Source organism: Epinephelus fuscoguttatus, linkage group LG13, assembly GCF_011397635.1.
Source record: "Epinephelus fuscoguttatus linkage group LG13, E.fuscoguttatus.final_Chr_v1".
Lineage (NCBI taxonomy): Eukaryota > Metazoa > Chordata > Actinopteri > Perciformes > Serranidae > Epinephelus > Epinephelus fuscoguttatus.
Genome location: NC_064764.1, coordinates 7,351,228 through 7,370,080, shown reverse-complemented (window position 1 = coordinate 7,370,080; position 18,853 = coordinate 7,351,228). Strand labels below are relative to the sequence as shown.

The 18,853-nt window shown below is 41.1% G+C and overlaps 3 protein-coding genes across 5 annotated transcripts in view; 2 read left to right on the top strand and 1 right to left on the bottom strand.

Moving 5' to 3' along the window:
• Window positions 1–3: 3 nt before the first annotated feature.
• osgepl1 (O-sialoglycoprotein endopeptidase-like 1) lies at window positions 4–4,620 on the top strand. The gene is made up of 7 exons (XM_049593944.1): window positions 4–402; window positions 491–878; window positions 976–1,180; window positions 1,625–1,773; window positions 3,255–3,385; window positions 3,501–3,572; window positions 3,662–4,620. Exons 1-7 carry the CDS (start codon window positions 191–193, stop codon window positions 3,744–3,746), a joined length of 1,242 nt encoding a protein of 413 aa, XP_049449901.1. The 5' UTR covers window positions 4–190; the 3' UTR covers window positions 3,747–4,620.
• Window positions 4,621–4,820: 200 nt separating this feature from the next.
• Window positions 4,821–11,863, bottom strand: fkbp7 (FKBP prolyl isomerase 7). Its single transcript, XM_049593948.1, has 4 exons — window positions 11,594–11,863; window positions 10,279–10,430; window positions 8,744–8,871; window positions 4,821–7,429 (listed from the first exon to the last, which is right to left on the bottom strand). Exons 1-4 carry the CDS (start codon window positions 11,821–11,823, stop codon window positions 7,268–7,270), a joined length of 672 nt encoding a protein of 223 aa, XP_049449905.1. The 5' UTR covers window positions 11,824–11,863; the 3' UTR covers window positions 4,821–7,267.
• A 1,488-nt stretch (window positions 11,864–13,351) lies between these two features.
• Window positions 13,352–18,853, top strand: part of glsb (glutaminase b) — a 59,344-nt gene continuing 53,842 nt past the window's right edge. For 2 of the 3 annotated variants that reach the window (XM_049593442.1, XM_049593443.1), the window contains exon 1: window positions 13,353–13,784. In XM_049593442.1, coding sequence (XP_049449399.1) covers window positions 13,477–13,784 — 308 coding nt within the window. In that variant the 5' untranslated portion in view covers window positions 13,353–13,476. Of the gene's footprint in view, window positions 13,785–18,853 lie in introns of all 3 variants that reach the window. The other variant, XM_049593444.1, reaches the window with a different exon arrangement.

Genomic DNA, 18,853 nt, shown 5'->3' with positions numbered 1-18,853 from the left:
CACACGGCTGTAGGGCGGTAAAGGAGAAGTACGTGTGTCTACTGCTTTGGTTCGTTACCCTAAAGCCGAATGTGATGCTGTCTTCATTCTTTTTTCATTTACGAGTTTAAAATTCAATGGGAAACGAGGTGTGGTCACCCTCAGTTATTAAACAATTATTCTAACTCATAGTTGGTTAGCATTAAGGGTCATGACCATGTTCCCTACAAAAGTAAAAATTCTGCACAGGCTGCTACAGTTTAGATACACATTTTGGTGCTCTCTCTCATTTGGAAAAGCACCTTGCTCCAGGCTGGTTTTGGGCATTGAGACGAGCTGTGATGACACTGGAGCTGCTGTGCTGGACGAGACCGGTGAAATACTGGGAGAGTCTCTACATTCACAGAAAGAAGTTCACCTGAGGTGGGTGTCAGAGCTGTATTCAGTTAGCAGGGTCATTGCTTCAGGGCTTTTGCTTTGACATATCTCCTCCCCCCCTTGAATGCTGCAGGACAGGTGGCATCATCCCCACAGTGGCACAGCAGCTCCACAGAGAAAACATAGAGCGTGTGGTCCAGGAGGCTTTAGGGAGGAGCAACGTGGACCCAAGCCTCCTCACAGCTGTGGCAACCACTGTGAAGCCAGGCTTGGCCCTAAGCTTGGGTATAGGTCTTGACTTCAGTAAGAGGTTTGTGAGGCAGCACAACAAGCCCTTCATTCCCATCCACCACATGGAGGCTCATGCCCTGACCGTCAGGATGATCCAACCTGTTGCCTTCCCCTTCCTGGTCCTGCTAATTTCTGGTGGTCACTCACTTCTTGCTGTAGCTCGAGGAGTCGACGATTTTCTGCTTTTGGGTCACAGTCTGGATGAAGCTCCAGGGGATACACTGGATAAAGTAAGGTCTTAATAGTGATGTATGTCTGCTGTTAGTGGTCATGCTATTCCATTTGTGATCGTAAACAAATAAAATATTGTCTTTTTTGGATTCACAGGTGGCAAGACGTTTGTCCCTCATAAAGCACCCACAGTGCTCCACTCTAAGTGGAGGGCAAGCTATAGAGCTTCTGGCAAAGACCGGCGACAGGACGAAGTTCCCTCTCAGGACACCTATGGGACAAACAAATGACTGCTGCTTTTCTTTTGCTGGGATACAGAATCAGGTTACCATGGTGATAAAGAAAAAAGAGGCAGAGGAAGGTATGAGGACCCACAAGGTCCATCGCCCGATCAGATTCATAAACCTCTCTTTACAGACATTTGACTTGTCCAACATAGGTGTATTTGTGCGATCATTAATGTTATGACGAGTTAAATGTCTGCTGTAAAACACATCTAAGAATTGTATTCTTTTTGAAAATGTAAAAAATGAAACAAAGCAAGAAAAAGTACATTGATGAAAAATACAAAATAAATAGAGGTTTGACAGGTTTATGTGTAAAACTGGCAGTGTGGGAAAATTATTTTTTTAATTTTCATTTGCACACCAGAAACAAATGAGAAACATTCATAAAGAGAAACTCTGTGGTTTGCGACATTGTTATTAGTTCCTATTACTAGCTGTTACAGCTTTACAGAAACTGTGTGGGGAAAGTAACATATCAATAAATTATACTTACTGTAATTTTTTTTCTTTCTCTGCAGGTATACAACAGGGAATGCTGTTGTCATGTGTGAATGACATTGCAGCAGCTACACAGCACACAGTTGCCTCCCACCTTGCAAAGCGCACCCATCGTGCCATCTTGTTCTGTAAGGCAAACAATCTGCTGCCATCAAGCAGTCCCACCTTGGTGAGTGCATTACTTCCCCTTTTATTTTATTTAATTAATGAAAATAACATTGCAATTACTGATTGGTCATTGGAGAACAGGTGATTGTAAATGACATGTTAACCGTCTAACCTTCTTCCTTAATTAGAAGATTGATAGTAGAAACACCAACACTGTTACTGGCCTTGGATCTTATTTTACATGTGCTCCCACTGTTAGATATGGCACAATATGAAAATTTCATGTCACAATTATCCTGGCTAAAATAATTGCAATTTACAGTATTATCCCAGTTATCATTAAAATATCCTTAAAACTCTTAAAATGGCACTAAAACATACTGGAATTACTTTGCCTTATATTTGTTAAGAAACAAATATTTTTATAGTATCTCAGAGGATACACATCTTTTCTCTCATAAACATCCTTTTTGGTGAAAAACAACCTGAAAAAGCTAGGTTTTTCAACTATTTGAAATGGCATCATATATGTCGATGTGAAATATGCCAATAATCGGTAAGAATCTTTTGCCTTTTTTGAGGATGGTGTGCATGCAGCATGTTATTACAGTCTCTTTTGTTGTTGGTTGCCCAGCAGTCTCTTTGGATGCTGCTGGGCGTGATATTCCAGATTATCCCCACAATGGAAATTCACCATGATCAATTTATTGTGAGTGTTTTTTTGTCGCAATCCACGATAAATCGTATATCATCCCATTTCTACTCAGCAAACTGAACTTACATGTGTGTACAGAAATGTTGAAGGAGCCTTACAACTTACTAATACATGCTTGTAATTCAAATTAAAGAGAAACCATGCAGGATTTTCCTTAAAAAACAATGTATAGACTCATACTGAAGTAATCCCTCTCAATCCTCGCTGATGGCCCACTCACAGTGTATGATGGTGTATTTACCTGCAGAGACTTTGCCCTCTGACAGATTTTTTTATTTTTTGTGTTCGGGGACGTTTATGGGTGTGTACCTCCACAGCACTCAGATGAGGTCAGGCTTTATGATTAAAGGTAGCAACCAGATGCCAGACTGTAAGCAGCAGTATCCAAGAGACAACAGTGCTAAAAAAGACAAACATATCAAGGTGAAACACCAAACGAGAGGAAATCTGGGGTTGGCTTTACTTTAGCTTTTGCTGACAATCATTTTTGCAGTTACCGTCAATCCTGCATAGTTTACCTTTAAGGCTAGCAACAAATGCACTGTTTATTGTGTTATAGTAACATTTGCTTAAAACTAAAGTGAAAATCAAAAACCCTTTTTTGAAAATAAAACAATATTTTAGATGCAGATTTAGGTCTTATAGTGGCGTTGGAGTTGAGAGCCACACACAGGGTAGAGGTGTTGGAAAGTACTGAAGGATGGACGCAAATTGTTAGTTTCAGTCTTGTCATGGGATTTGATGACAACAAGAAAAGTTCAGAATAACAATTAGAGAACTCTGTGACTATAGATTTGAGGACTTTATCATTAACTCTCCTGTAACAGGTGCTGTCTGGGGGAGTTGCAAGCAATCAGTACATCCGCAAGGTTTTGACCATCATCACTGACACGACAGGACTACGCCTGATCTGTCCGCCAGCCAAATTCTGCACTGACAATGGAGTGATGATTGCATGGTGTGTATAGCGACATTCAGTAAAGCTTTGACAGTGAATCCGATTGGATGATTTGTCCCTCTGTAGGTAGAGTTCAGTCAATCTGAGACAAACTTACCATTTTCTTTTTAACCAGGAACGGTGTTGAACGGCTGAGAGAAGGGAAAGGGATTCTGCCTCCAGATGTGGATATCCGCTATGAGCCAAGGTAAGTCAAACCTGAACCAAAGATATCATTTACAATTTCAACTGAAAATACCAATTTTACCATTAGCTCACATAAATGTTGTATTCCAGGGCACAGCTGGGTGTTGATATGACAGCAGAGGTAAAGGCAGCAGCGATCAGGTTGCCGTCAGTCAACCTGAAGATCCCCAACTGACACACTGTTGGCTTTGTTCTGAGCAAAAAAAGTATTTTGTCACTCCTACATTTTCCCAGTTCAGATACATACTGTGTATGTATAAGCACATTAAACAGCTATTTATTAATAAACTTTTAAAAATGTCAGTTGATTTAACAAAAAAAAAATCCCCTACATTACTAACTGAAAATATAAATTCCATCAAAGTGAGAGTTTTTACTTTTCAGTGACCTGATTTTTAAACATTAAAGCCATCATTCAACAACACGTACAGTATTTGAACACCTTGAGGACGTCTCTCCGCCTCTCCCTCTATGTATTATTTTGTCATATGGATTAATGTAATTTCATTTTGTTAATCTGTTCTGGACACACAGTGCACATCTGTCAATCCAGGGAGAGGGATCCCTCCTCAGTTGCTCCTCTTCAGGTTTCTTCCATTTATTTTTCTCAGTTAAAGGTTTTTTGGGGGAAAGTTTTTCCTTATCCACTGTGAGGGTCCAGTGACAGTGGGTGTCATATGTTGTAAAACCTTCTGAGACAAATTATATGTGATACTGGAATATATATAAATAAAACAGAATCGAACTGAATGACTGAACAATCTGAGGGTCATAAACAGCATGGGAGTGTTCACATTTTAAACATAAAGATTTGTCATAAGTTTAGTTGCTCCGTCTGGAATCGACATGCACTTCTATTTGATTGTATGTGTTGTACAGAGAGCTGGTTTCTCCACCTGAAAGCAGAGATGAACAGAGATGAAAACGGGTGTTTGCTGTGCCTTCATAAGTCCAATCTGTCCTCTCTTATTGTAACATCACTAAAGAAATGAAACCAAAGATTACCTGTCTTCTCTGTTAAAGGAGAACTGTAGAACCTGTTAAAAACAAAACGGATTGTTAGGATACACAGTTGTTAAGGATATTGAGTATATCCCATTTAATTGTGTCCAACTCCTGTACAGCAGGTGCAAATACTTGCTGTTATTGACTATGCACTACCCTCTAGTGGTTAGTTTTTGTATGTGCAACTCAACACAAAGTCAAAGCAATGGCTACAGTAATTGACCCAATGGGAAAATAAAAATGCTTTTATTAAGGGCATACAGAGAAAACACTGACATAAGAATGTGCATGTCATGTGAAAGAGTTAGCCAAGTAGTCAGTGAATAATCGTTTCAGGTCAGAAAATCTTACCTGTAGACAAATTGTGATCAGAAATACACTTCACACTAAAACACAATTATCTGGTCTGTCTTCAGACTAGACACATCTACCTGAGCTGGAAATTAACTGCAAAATCTCTTTAGATCCTTTATCTTTTGAATGCCCGTAAATTCATGGTTTCAACCAAGGAGGAAAATCGGAATTACACATGACATACTGATGTTTTCCACATACACTGTGGTTTATTTATTGTGATACTAAATGGGCTACAAAAACTGTTTGACTGGATACAATGAAAATAATGATTTTGACATTAAGATGTACACAAAACTTTTAAACATGTCTAACAAACCACAACATGCATTCATGTGCATTTATCGTCAATTATATCCAAACCTCTCAGTCACAGCCACATATGCTGTCATTCCTTTGAGGCTTGTTTATAATAGACACACCATCTGGCAGGGCTGGGTTTCTTTTAAAAAATTATGATACCAGTACAAATACAAATACCTTTAAAGTGATACCAACAGAGTTTTTCATTTGATACCTTCTGTTTTCTACTTTATAATTACCCAATATGTGAATGGAAGCATTCAGTAAACCCACCACAGGTGTGTAGCCAAACTTTTAAATGTTTTGGTGGCATTTCAGCATGCTGAACTTTTAACTTACACCATGCTCACCATGCACACCACAGACTGTATAGGTTGTAGCTGCTGCCATAGTGGGCTAATCACATGTAGTACTGAATCCAAGAACCTTTGCATTAATATACTGCGAGCAAATGGTCTTTTTTTTCTAGATCTGGGTACAAATTGGAACCAATGCAGGTATGAAATTCACTGGAGAACTTTCAGTAATAATAACTGGTACTGGGTTATTTTGGTTAATGCCTTAAAGAGATAGTTCAGATTTTTTAAAGTGGGGTTGTACGGGGTACTTATTCATAGTCAGTATATTACTGGCTGTAGATGTCAGTCGGCACATCCCCAGTTTGGCTGGAGTCCGACATGGACGCTAAGCATCTTTCTGTTGTAGAGGGGTCAGCAACAAAGTGTATTTTAGTCAACTAAAAAAGTCCCACCTAAAAACAATCAGTATTAGTTTAATGTGCTATATTGAGAGTATTTTCATTGCTGTACCTTAATGTACAATGAAGCTGTCACACTGCACTCTTTAAAGCCAGACTCACACAGGAGCTGCTGTTCAACCGCTGCCTTGATCAGTTGATTAGTTTGTGTTATTGTGTGACTTTAGTGTTTTAAAGGGTTAGTTCGGATTTACCAAACACAATGACACAAACTGACTGATCAGAGTAGCAACAGGTCAGCAGCGCTTTACAAGAACATAGATGGGGAACTGAAGACATTTAAAGTGTCCCTGTCAGAGGCTGTCTGAAAGAAATGTAAAGGTGTGAAAATACTCTCAATATAGCGTACACTAAAACTGATGTGGGACTTATTTCAGGTGGCACGTTTTGTTGCTGACCCCAATCCACAGCAGTTCATTGCTTAGCTTCCATGTCTGACTCCAGCCTGCTACTCCAAACTGGGGGTGTGCCGACTGACATCTACCACAGGTAATACACTAAGCATAAGCACTTTATATAACCCCACTTGAAAAATCCAAACTATCCCTTTAAAGGTGTCCAGTGCGGATACCCAGCCCTTCTCAATGGATTCACTTCTATCTATAGATCTGTACACTGTTGTGATGCTGCAGATTAGAGGGCAGGAAATTCACAGGAAGTGGGGACAAATTTAAGATCCATTCTCTTCTGTCTGGTTAAACCATCCTCTCAGATCTCACATGACAGTTTCAAAGCCAATGATTCAACATTATGAAATGGTCTGATTTTTTTGTTGAGCTGCAAATTGAATCAACATTTAACAAAAGACAAAACTTTAAAACAGGAATAAAACATTTCAGATGCTAAAATTTAGTGGTATTTGCACAAAGGATTTCACAGGTCTTGATGTTCTTGCATAGTTTAATACTTGGTATTAAATTGAGAGGCTAGCTTGCTGGCTTGGAAAGATGTCTTGGGTGCTCCAAATACAACAACACAGTTTCTTACAGTCTGCTTTTTAAGGAAAAATCCACCCCAAACTATTCAACACTTTCCCCTGCACTGCAGATCCTATTTAGATGTTTGATGTTCATATCATTCTTGTGGATAACTGGTCAAACATGGAAGACGTGGTGTCACATTGTAATATTCACTGCTACAGTATTTTCATAGCAAAAAGAAAGTCAACAGTGTAAAAGTATGCGAGGGTGGATTTTTCCTTTACCTATTCAAGTCTTCTCTCTAACTGATAAAGGTACATAAACTAAAACAAGGACCAAGCTCTACAACTTCCAACATTACAGCTCATCATGTTCATAAATATTATACTCCTTGGCACTGATCTGTCCGTCTTTGTCACGGTCATTCTTGAGGAATATATCATCCATAATCTTCTCATAGAAAGGATCGTCGCGTGGCTTCCCACCTTTTTCATACTCCAGTTTCAGGTATTCTTTTACCTGGAAATAGAGGAACACTTTATTGTTCACACCTCAGAATAAATGACAGACATGTATTGCACTGCAATAACACTGCTTTTATATAACAAGCACCTGTTGTGCTCTACAGGTAACACATCACATTGGTGATAAATAAAACTATAAATGGTATTGATAGCAGGTCATTCACTTCTTCTTCTTTCAATGTGCTATCAACAATCTAGATAACGTATGATTATAAGCCTGCTGGCAAGTATGCTGTTATTAACTTAATTCTAAGAAACTACAGCTGGCAAATGAAGTAAATTAATAAAAGGTTAAGTTATTTATAGCCTGATAATTTTCTAGTACAATCCATGGATGTTTATGATGTGAAATAATCAGAGCACAAACAAATGTGGCCTCATTCTTTATGAGCAACTAGGTGAGGTTACTTCAGGATGGATTTTTTTCCAGAGGCCTGCAATATGACGCTCATTCAACATACCCAGGAAATGTGTTGGTTATCTGGCACCACTAACCCTAACATTGGCTGTCTGGATCATCGGTATCATGAAGCTGGTTGTTAACTAGTTCCATAATTTCTGAGGTCACAGTGACCTTGACCTTTGACCACCAAATTCTCATTGGTTAATTGTTGCATCCAAGTGAACACTGGTGCCAAATTTGAGTTCATTCATTCATTCATCTTCTAACAGCTTCATCCTCTTGAGGGTCGCGGGGGGGCTGGAGCCTATCCCAGCTGACATCGGGCGAGAGGCAGGGTACACCCTGGCCAGACTATCGCAGGGCTGACACATAGAGACAAACAACCATTCACACCTATGGACAATTTAGAGTTATCAATTAACCTAGTCCCCAATCTGCATGTCTTTGGACTGTGGAAGGAAGCCGGAGTGCCCAGAGAGAACCCACGCTGACACGGAGAGAATATGCAAATTCTGCACAGAAGGGCTCCCACACCCGGGATCGAACTGGGAACCCTCTTGCTGTGAGGCGACAGTGCTAACCACCACCACCACTGTGCCACCCCAAATTTGAGTTATTTCCTTCAAAGCATTCTTGAGATATTGCATTTACGAGAATGGGACAGACAACCCAAAAACATAATGCTTCCGGCCTTGGCTATCTCCAGCGTGGAGGTATAATTATTGTGTTGAATCAAATAACCATCTGTGACCAGGTATCATCCTGGATGGAAGAACAGTACACTCTGCACAGGAAGAGTAACAGCTGTTTAAATGGGGAAGCCCTAGCATTTTAATCCAACCACGGTTATTACCTTTCTGTCTGAGCTACTTCTCTGATAATTACCAACTTTTAAATTATAGTTACCTCAGCCTTTGTGAGACTTCTGTCTTTGTCAAGGTCCATGTCTTTGAAAGCCTCCATGCTGCGTGGTCCCCTTGACACAGAGTAGACCTCCACCTCAAAGACCACAGTAGCATTGGGCGGCACTGGATCTATTTCATCAGGAGCAACACATCAAGATTTTAGACGACCATAAGCAATCATAATGCTAAAACTGTGACTCATAATTACTGATGATTTGCATCATTCTTTACCATGTAGGATGGACTTGTAAAGTTGGTTTAATAACATTTCAGGAAGGATGGGAGTTTAATTTTACTGAGTGTATCAGGTTTGTGGCTCGGTTACATTTTCAGACTTTATGATGACCTCAACAAAACAGCTACAATCTGCATAAATTAATGAATCATAGGATAACGTAGTACCTATTTAGCCTGTAGAGCAAAAGTCTACAAGATGTAAAGAGCACATGAGAGGTGCGGTAATCTTGCAAGAAAAGAAAACATTGTAACTACAGCAAAATGCAACTAAAGCTGTTAATTTTTACTGAGAGGAAAAAAAGCATTAACATTGATTGCAGCTGTTGAACAGTGGGTTTTCACTTAGCGGTGCTCAGCCCTGGATAGGTTTACATGTGTGTAATTCTAACTCAAACTGATGCAGGGACAACAACAGCATGCTCACTCAGCAAAACCCTTTCCTCCATAGTCGGAGAGTGGAATCAAGTGATGAAATCTGACATGCAGACTCCGAGGGTGATCAGCACCACCATCAGATTATACCATCATGCATTCATGAAAACCAACATGAGAAGGTTTGCAGGAAATAGTAGTAAACAGTAAAACACTCATCAGCTGTTAGTTTTCTGCAAGTGCTCCAAAGCATGCAAGAAAGAGTGACATGAAGTAGAGACCTTTAAACCTTTGTGCATGCTTACAGTACATGCCATGGGAGGATGAGTAGCAAACACTGCGAGGGATGCCCTTTCAACTAAAGTGCTGTAAAAGAAGACAAGATAGCATGAAGGCAGCGCTTCCAGCACAGACACAATATTACACAATAATCAGTTTAAAAGACTGTATAAGTAGGATTGATGATTTCTTTTACTCATTAATTACAACATATGTATACTACTGCTGACCATTCTCATTGATTTCCTGTTTCCTCCAGCTGGAGACATATATCAATTTCATTTGTAGACATAAAACTTGCTTGAAACAGGTGGACAAGAACACCTTTGTAACAAGTTTAAATTCCCTTGTGATACAACTGAAATATTTCTGGTACCTATTATAAGAGGCACTCAACCAGTTAAACACATGGAGATCAGTTTACTCATCATGCGGAGTACTGCTCGGCCAGTGAAAACAGTTGTTTAATGTCCTCTGTGGCTCTGCAGGAGCTTTCTCAAATCTGAGAAAATAACCCCAGTAATGTCATAGTGATGTCATCAGGGTTACACTGGCTTGGCTTTGGAGACTACGAATTTATAACAGTTCGGTAGTGAGCAATATTAAACCTTCTGCTGATAAAAATCCCTTCGTGTTATATTTACTTACCTTTGCCTTTCTCTCCAAAGGCCAGGGCAGGTGGAACAGTTATTTTTCGTTTCTCTCCAGGACACATAGCTTCCATTCCTATATCAAGGCCCTTAATGACTTGTCCGACGCCCAGCACAAACCACTGAGGGTGCCCAGCTTTGTCTGACCGACTAAAACAGAAACAGTACAAAAGAAACAACATCCTGTCAATTCACATCAATAGGATTTGCATGGCATATAAGTACTGATTTTCATTTTGGTTAAGGACTGTACCATTAGACAAAAAAATTAAAGATTTAAGATTCAGTCAGAGATATTGGATGAAGGGAGATACCCCACCCTAGGCTTATCCAATGTTAAGAAAACGGTTACTCTTCCTGTCTCCTAAGTGGGCATGGCTAGCTCTCCCTCCAATCAGAGCCTGAAGCACCGAATGTTTGTTTACTTTTTATACCCAAATGAGCTTTATTCTATTGCAGTGGTTTCAGAGCTAACCACGCCCACTTAGGAGACAGGAAGAGTAACCATTTTCTTAACATTGGATAAGCCTACAGTTGGGTATCTCCCTTCATCCAATATCTCTGATCTCGCTTCATCCAATATCTCTGATTCAGTCCCCTTCCCCATCCCAATAATCTATGTACTCTCCCTTAAAGGGAATTCCAATATGTCAATTCCATGGCTGAGTAAAGTTCAATCAGTATTTGTGAACATGAGCTACTCTCTCTCAAAGCCAGAAATCAGAGAAGTAAGTCTCAAACTTGTGATGTCACAGGGTATAAAGTCTGAAATGAGCTTTATTCTATTGCAGTGGTTTCAGTTCTGAAACAGAAAACATACACATATACTCAGAACATTCCCCTGGGTGCTCTCAGTGTCATCTAGAACATCTTTCACCGTTTATTGTCTATGGAGCAGCTCCAGACTTTATACCCAATGACATCACAAATTTGAGTTTAGTTTTTAGTTTTTGGATTTGGGAAAGGGTTGTTTGTGTTTGCCTATATTTTTTGGACTACCCTAAACCATAGGAAAAACATGTATGAATTTTAAAAAATGGGCGTAGTTCCCCTTTAATACTCCATAGATCCAGGTGAGGAATAATGTCACACTGAAATAAAAGGTAGAGGCCACCAATTTTACAACACACACCGAGGAGACCTTTGCATAGCATGCAATGTGAAAACCTGTATAGATCACTCAGCGCTCCTCTCAGACAACACGAAGCTACATCATAATACAGTAATAAAGTGACTGCAATTTGCATGTGGATTTTCGAAGCATTAAATTGGCTTGTAATAATAATTTCTGAGTTTATTCTCACACCACCAACCTGCAGTAGAACTGAGAACCATCTTTGGCGAGGAACCCATCGTAATGTGCGTTCATCAGATCTCCTCTTTTACTCTTTGGAGTGCACTCCTCGGGCTTGAACAAAACTTCAATCTTGACCTCGCCGTCCAGCTCGGCTACTGTCGCCCAAACACACCATAAACTGAGCTGTGAAGAGACAAAGAGGCACAGTGTGCAGCTCACTAACCTCCACATCATGCCGCTGTGCATGCGTGGCAACTTCTGACAAGTGACGTTTGAATACACCGGAGGACGTGGAGAGCAGCTGCAGACAGTCAGGGTCCTTACTGCCCTAAATTCTGACTGTCAGGGGTTTCTGCCTCCGGTGCGTCCCGCCTCCTTCACTAAAACCAGTGCCGTAGCGTAAAACTAGCTCCGGTCCTCCTCCAAACATCGCTCATTGGACTGGAGAAGCCTACTGGGGGCGGTAGACCGCCTGCGTCTGCCTGACAGAATAAAATAAGGAAAAACTTCCAACAGTTGCCGTGATACTGTAGATACTGTACATGAGTAACTGGAAATGGAAAATATGTCAAAATGTGAAGATTACTGCATACATATGACTGCTGTAAAACTAAATCTGCAAAATAAATCTGCATCTTAAGTCTTGAGATTCATTTTCATCATTTCATACCAGTATATAAATCATCCAGCCTACAGTGTATTTCATCTGCTTTTGTTTTTTTGTTCACCCCACGTAAGGTTAGTTATATTTTTATAAAATTACAACAGCACAACATAATGCCAAGGGGATATAGAAGTACTTTGGATAAAAAAAACATTACAATGAATGAATAAATAATACATACATAAATACAATACAGACACAAATGTAGTAAGCTGTGTATGCCTGGATTTATAGTCCCACTATTGGTACTGCCACTTTGAACTTCACTAATGGTGTGATGAGATAAAATTGTCTCCAGTTTGGTAGATTACCCATTTAAACAGAGCAAAAACATAAAATGCGGAACATTTGGTAGGTGTCAGAGGAAACTGACTTCATCAAACATGTCTGTTAATCAAAATGTAACAAAAGGTTAGGTTAGGTAGGGTAGCTGGGTTAGGAAATATGGGCAGAGGGACCATATTTTGAAAAATGGGCCCCTTATTCCTGCAAATATAATATATATAATCCAGTTAATCATATTTCCATATGTATTTTGCTTCAACTCTGTGTTAAGACCTTATTTTCCTTTGTCAGATGGAACGCACCATTTCACAATACCTTACTGACAAGATAAATGTCAGTAAGTAAATAGTTGTACTTGATCCCATTCATGCCCCCTGGCCTTGGGCTGGGGTCATCTGTACCTTTTGACCCCCCTTGACGGTGGGCCTAGGCAGATTTTTAAAAACAAATAATTTCAATTTACCTCTTCAGGATGTACCTGACATATCACTACATGAATAATAGTTTACAAATGATAATTTAAACAAAAAGCTAATGCAAGATCTCATCATGTTCAACAAAGGATAGATTACTGAACACAGTTTGTAAAAGCTTTGTCATATCCATGACGTTTATAGCCAGAGACTGGAAAAGTCTATATTAACGATTCAATGCATAATTCACTCACCCTGCCGTCAAAAAAAAGAAATAATTGATTGACACTAAGACGCTCCAATGGCAAACTTGAGAGCTTCATGAATTATGTTTAGACGCGGACGTCATCTCATCTTCACCAATAGCAGCTGCGGGGGCGGAAACATTAGCTTCTATTTATTTTTGGACACCGGCGTATCTGAGTCATCGCCGCTCAGACAGTCAACGTGGTTGGAGATTGTCTTTACTGACCGTACACTAGCTACCAGTTATATTTGGAACTACGACTTTCTCTCTCATTGCCTGACAGGATTGAGATGTTACAATTTAGGTTTTCGATAGTGCTGAAGGAGTTGTTTGAAGCCACCCTCAAGCGTCCCTTGTCCGGCTCTAGACAGAAGACCTGGTTACCAACCCGCCACTGCTGCTTCGGCACCGCCTCCGTTGATGCCAGAGCTGTCTCTCCTCAACTGAAGGTCCTCCATGCCGCTCCTCACCGCCCGGCGCTCCGCGCCGCGCCCTGTGCCGCCCCGTTCCGCTCCTACTGCACGAAGACCGAAGGTGCTGTGGAGGTGGACGAACAGCTGAAAAAGGACGGTCTCGACAGCGAAGCAGCCAGTGACAAGTACGTCTCAAGTTCTGTCTTGTGGAATAAACTGTCTGACACCATTTTTTGCCACGGTACGATGGTATGGCTGGCGCTTGTGCGAGTCATGACGCAGACAGGCGCAAGCGGATGTAACGTTATTTCCCAACCGTCACAAACGCAGTATTAAAACCGCATTGAATAGCACTTAATAACTATATAACTAACATTCTTACATGTCAGATAGAGGTATTGCTTACAGACAAAATAACGTCACCAAAAGACGTGTAATATATAAGCATATAGCTAGCCCACTGTAATGGCCTCATAGCAGCAGCTACTAGAGCATGTGTGACTTGCTCATACCGGGTGCAGCCTCCGGTGGCTTTGTGCCAAGTAGACATATAAATACGCCACCTTCAAATACCGACACAGCAACTTAACCAGAAGCTAATTAGGAATTTAGTTGGTCTTGACTGGGTGAATGTAACGTTAGGTTGGCTATGGGTTCCTGTGGAGATCACACGCAGCATGGTGCAGTAGGTTAGAAAGTGAAACAGCAGTGGCCTCGTTACAGGGTCAGGGATGAAGTGGAGTACAAAAAGATCCACATTCAAGTTTTATCAGGGAGTTTTTCCACTTACAGAGTGTATGAGGCAGCTGATGACCACAATACAAAAAAGACCTTGATTCAAACTATGGCCTCATAAATGTCATTGAATGACACCAAACATATAAACATATCTTTACTTTAACTTTGATGGTTGGTTATAATAATGTCTGCTGCCTGGCTGGATACCAGTCTGTGTGACTGTTTTTGTGCCTTCTGCTGGTTAATGAAGTGGCCACAGATGGAGTGCTGCTCTAGACTACTGACAATACAGCACTGTACAGAAGAACTGCAGAAAGTGGAAAAACAACTAAAACTAGTTAAGCCTGTGTGTGGCTTCAACTGCTTCATGTGACACACGGAACACATAGTAATAAAAATGTATTATTTAAATGTGTTATGTTAATCCACTGTAGTTTCCATGTAGTTTTCCTCTTAATTGCATGCCTACTATTTGTTGCATATTTGCTTTTATTATCATTCCCTGGTATATTTTTAGTTTTTATAAGGACTTGAGAAGCACTGCCATGTCTGTATGGTGCTGTAGACATGAAATTTAAGCTGCCTTGCTATGCAAGTGAATGCTCCTTGTCCAAATTGTACTATTTGTCAAAGTCTTTGCAGTCATCTCTCACTATTTAGCTGAAATTTCTGTCTAAATTGCATTTGGCATATGGTATTATAGAGCTGTATGTTCTGAGAGACCGTAGGCAGTCTCCTGTCCCATGACATACTGTAAAGCATGTTTTCAGCCCAAAGCCCATTACATATTGAAGTCAGCTGCTTATATATCTAAGTGAATGTATGTTATTAAGAATTCTTGTAACTGTATGGTAGTTTGGCAAAACTATTGATTAGGATTCATAGGATAACTTTACGTTACTTTTCTGTTTTGTTGGCTTTCTCAAATTGCTCCATTGTTCGCTACTCTTGGGTCAGGCATAAAATGAAGGGTGGTTTTGGAAAGTACATTTCACATTTCACATCCTCGTCCTTGCAGCCAGCTGGCTCTCTGTACAGTAACTGCAGTCCATGACGTGATCCCTTTGAAGCTAGGCAGTTTTTATGAGCCAGCTCAGTGTAGCCAAAAATTATTGGGATATTTCCTGACCTAGAAATGAGGCTACGCAAGGATAGGGCAGTTCCATCAGTAAGATATGAACTGGGGTGTTGGATTTGCTCTGCCAGTGTAAATGCTGTGCTCCCAAGTCTGCTTTCACATAACCAGAGTCCTCCCTGGGTCAGTAGGTTTCCAGTGTGTAATGACTCTTTTCCACCGAAGTAACATAGCGAGACTTTAGACAGTGTGTAGTTCCAGTTTTCTACTTTTCCTCACACTTTGAGGACCATGTTGTGAAGCTAAATTTATTTCCAAATTTCTCAGAAGGTGATGCTGAATGAATGCACCACCTCACATGGTCTCATGGAGAAGCAGTAGATGTACGAAACAGACTGACGTGGTGTGACAACTTGCTGTAATGTTAACAATGGAGTCTGGATGAGAAAATAGTTGGGGAGACATGGTCCACATAGGTTGTCTATTATTCAGCATCAACTGGAGATGGAGATTTAACCGTCAGTTTTGATATCTGTCAACAACATTATGCTAGCTAATGTCAAGGAAACATAACGTCATGACCTTGCCTTCTTTTATAGTTTCCTTGGGTAACATTAGTCTCAAGGGCTAGAACACCGTCAGCTGCGCTGCACTGATGAAATCATAATTGTAATATCCAGATTTTGAATCCTAAATATCAAACATGTTTGAAATTATTGGGTTGGCCTTAGTGAGCCTGATAGCAATTCAGGAGGTTTAAGACTGGATCTGTAAACCTCTTTTATCACCAGATAATTTGAGCCAAATATCGGTACTGGCCAAGGTCCCAGATCAGATTTCTACACCAGTTGTTGGGAGGGGTGAGTCTGAGATGAAAACTCCTGCAGTTTGAGCCTGGCTTTAGGGAAAGTCCCAAGTGAAGTCAAATAGAAAATGGTTATGAGCAGGAATGCTGCTTGTGTCTCATCCTGCTGTCACGTGGCCTCTGAGTCATCGCAGAACAGTCATCTTTGCACTGAGCTTGTGGTATGTTGATAATTGCATTTTTCTTCTTTACCTTAAAGGGTGAACAAACTGTGTGTCCTCAGCAGAGCCTAAAGTGGAACATTTGACTGTGCATATGCTCAGGACGATACTATCCTTGGAAACTTACTGTTGTCAATATTCAGGATCAGTTTTGAGATATATATTTTATGGGTCAGCAACACAAAAAGAAGTATTGATGCACGTGATGGGGATGTTGTTAACACCAGATTTCTGATGATGACTCAAGATAAACCTAAGAAGGAAATACAATCCATGACTCACATTCCATTCTGTACATTGTGCAACACTCAGTATAATCTCTGTCTCTGATTCCTCTATTTTGAAATTGAGCATATTAGTTTTTTTACACAGCAGGGTTTAGTTATAAAGCTGTAGTCTGAGCTGTAAGATAATAGTGAATTAAGGAGCAAAGGCCAAACCATTGACGCTGCTGCTTGGTAGAACTGACAGGAAAATGCAGTGCTAAATTGCCTTTTTTTTTTTTATGAAGGCCTCACAGACATGTTGAACAGTAAAAGCAGCCTTGGCTCACAGCCGTCTGCCCTGAGATGTTTATGGGATCAGTTATAGTTTTAGTGAGTGGAGGAGGAGGATAAAGATATCAAACACTGACAAATGACTGTTGTGATAAACATGACAGAGACAGAAAGTGAAATACATACTTGATGTTAAGCTCTAGCACACTGCCTACTAGTAAAGTGTGTTGTCACTGATGTGACCCTGCCAAAGATATCGTCACACACTGCAGCTTTTCTAGACTCTTTTCTCCATCTCAAAGTTTGGGTCCATACTGTCTCTCTTTCACATCTTTCAATCTATAGCCTGCAAAATATCTGCACTATCCACTACAGCCCTTAAATGAGGTGAGTTGAAAGATAAGAAGTCCTGTATGAAAAATAAAGTACTTGCCCTTAATACTTCACACCGCAACCCCACAGAACTATAACTCCTTCAGAGCAAATCACAACTTCATTTTTATCACGTATCCAGGAAACTCTCAGAGTGTTCTGCTTACACCAGTGAGCAGTCATCCAGAAGCAAATGGACCGAGCCATCTGCCTGTGAAGAGGAAGAGGATTTTTAAATGTACCAATGTACACTAGAGAGTCGAGGTGTTTTAGGCTGTATTCACATCTGATTTGTTTGCACAGTTTAACAGCCCCTGGCTCGTTTGCTCATTTAGGTCAGTTCTTGTCGGCTGGTGACAACTGAGAATATCAAACGCACCATCCACAAGAGCGTGTGTTATGGATGTGTGGCACATGGTAATTCTGCCATCTGCTCTAACAAGTTGCATTAAGCTGTCATTATGTATGACATAAAGTTTAGTTGCAACATGTACAAACAAGCATCTTTGAGTAAACTCTTCACGATTGGAGTGCAGCCTGACTTGCTGTTAATCACAGAACAAACTTTCCTGTTGCTGCTTAAATTGTTTGTTTGTTTCCCCTGAGATTCTATGAAGTGCACTGACCATACAAGAGGAGCCACAGAAACTGTCCAGTAAAAGAGTTACTAGAGTTAAACAAAGGTGTTTTCAGATCAAACAGTTGTGGGGACTCCCTGAGAGGAACTGTATCCTGGGGTGCTCCCAGGAGGTTTTTTTTGTTTGTTTGTTTGTTTGTTTGTTTTCTCAGTTAGCATCCCCTATGTGATGACTGTGAGGAGTAGGATCCAAAATGCAGACTCAGAGGGAAAAAGGGTGAACAGGTTTTATTGAGTACAAAATTGTGCAGAGAACTGAGGAGATCCGGAGTCGAGGTTCTGAGTGAGGAAACCGGGTGAGAGTGCTGAGCTGTGGGTTACGGAGAGGCACGGAGGGAGACACTGGAACAAAAAGCAGGAGAACGAGGGTTAGCACACGAGGAGCAAGGTCACAGGAAGCGACAGGTTTCAGGAGGGAAACATGGAAGGTCGGGTGGATATTAAGAGAGTCGGGTAACTGGAGTCTGACAGCAGAGGGGTTAATGATGTTGACGACAGGAAAGGGACCAATGAAACGGGGTGACAGCTTACGTGACTCGGTTTGTAATGGGAGGTCGCGGGACGAGAGCCACACCATCTGACCGGGACGGTACTCAGGGGCTGGAGACCGGTGTCCGTCTGCTATCCGCTTAGTCCTGGCTGCGTTGCGGGTGAGTGCGGCTCTGGCGGTCCTCCACACCTCCCGCAGGCGCCTGATGTGCTCCCTCACCGACGGGGTGGCCACAGCTTGCGCCTGCTCAGGGAACAATGGGGGTTGAAAGCCAAAACAACACATGAAGGGTGACATATCTGTGGCCGCACTGGTGAGGGAGTTGTGCGCGTGCTCGATCCACGGGAGGTGGGTGCTCCAGGTGACCGGATGGTGAGCCGCCACACAGCGCAGCGCAGTCTCCAAATTTTGGTTAGCCC

Excerpts from the sequence above, each read along its gene's own strand:
- osgepl1 (XM_049593944.1), top strand. The coding sequence starts at position 191 with ATGACCATGTTCCCTACAAAAGTAAAAATTCTGCACAGGCTGCTACAG. Across the intron at positions 879-975 it reads CAGGGGATACACTGGATAAA|GTGGCAAGACGTTTGTCCCT; the intron begins GTAAGGTCTTAA and ends TTGGATTCACAG. Across the intron at positions 3,386-3,500 it reads AATGGAGTGATGATTGCATG|GAACGGTGTTGAACGGCTGA; the intron begins GTGTGTATAGCG and ends CTTTTTAACCAG.
- fkbp7 (XM_049593948.1), bottom strand. The coding sequence starts at position 11,823 with ATGCACAGCGGCATGATGTGGAGGTTAGTGAGCTGCACACTGTGCCTC. Across the intron at positions 8,872-10,278 it reads CTTTGGAGAGAAAGGCAAAG|ATCCAGTGCCGCCCAATGCT; the intron begins GTAAGTAAATAT and ends CTGATGAAATAG. Across the intron at positions 7,430-8,743 it reads GAAGTCTCACAAAGGCTGAG|GTAAAAGAATACCTGAAACT; the intron begins GTAACTATAATT and ends CTCTATTTCCAG.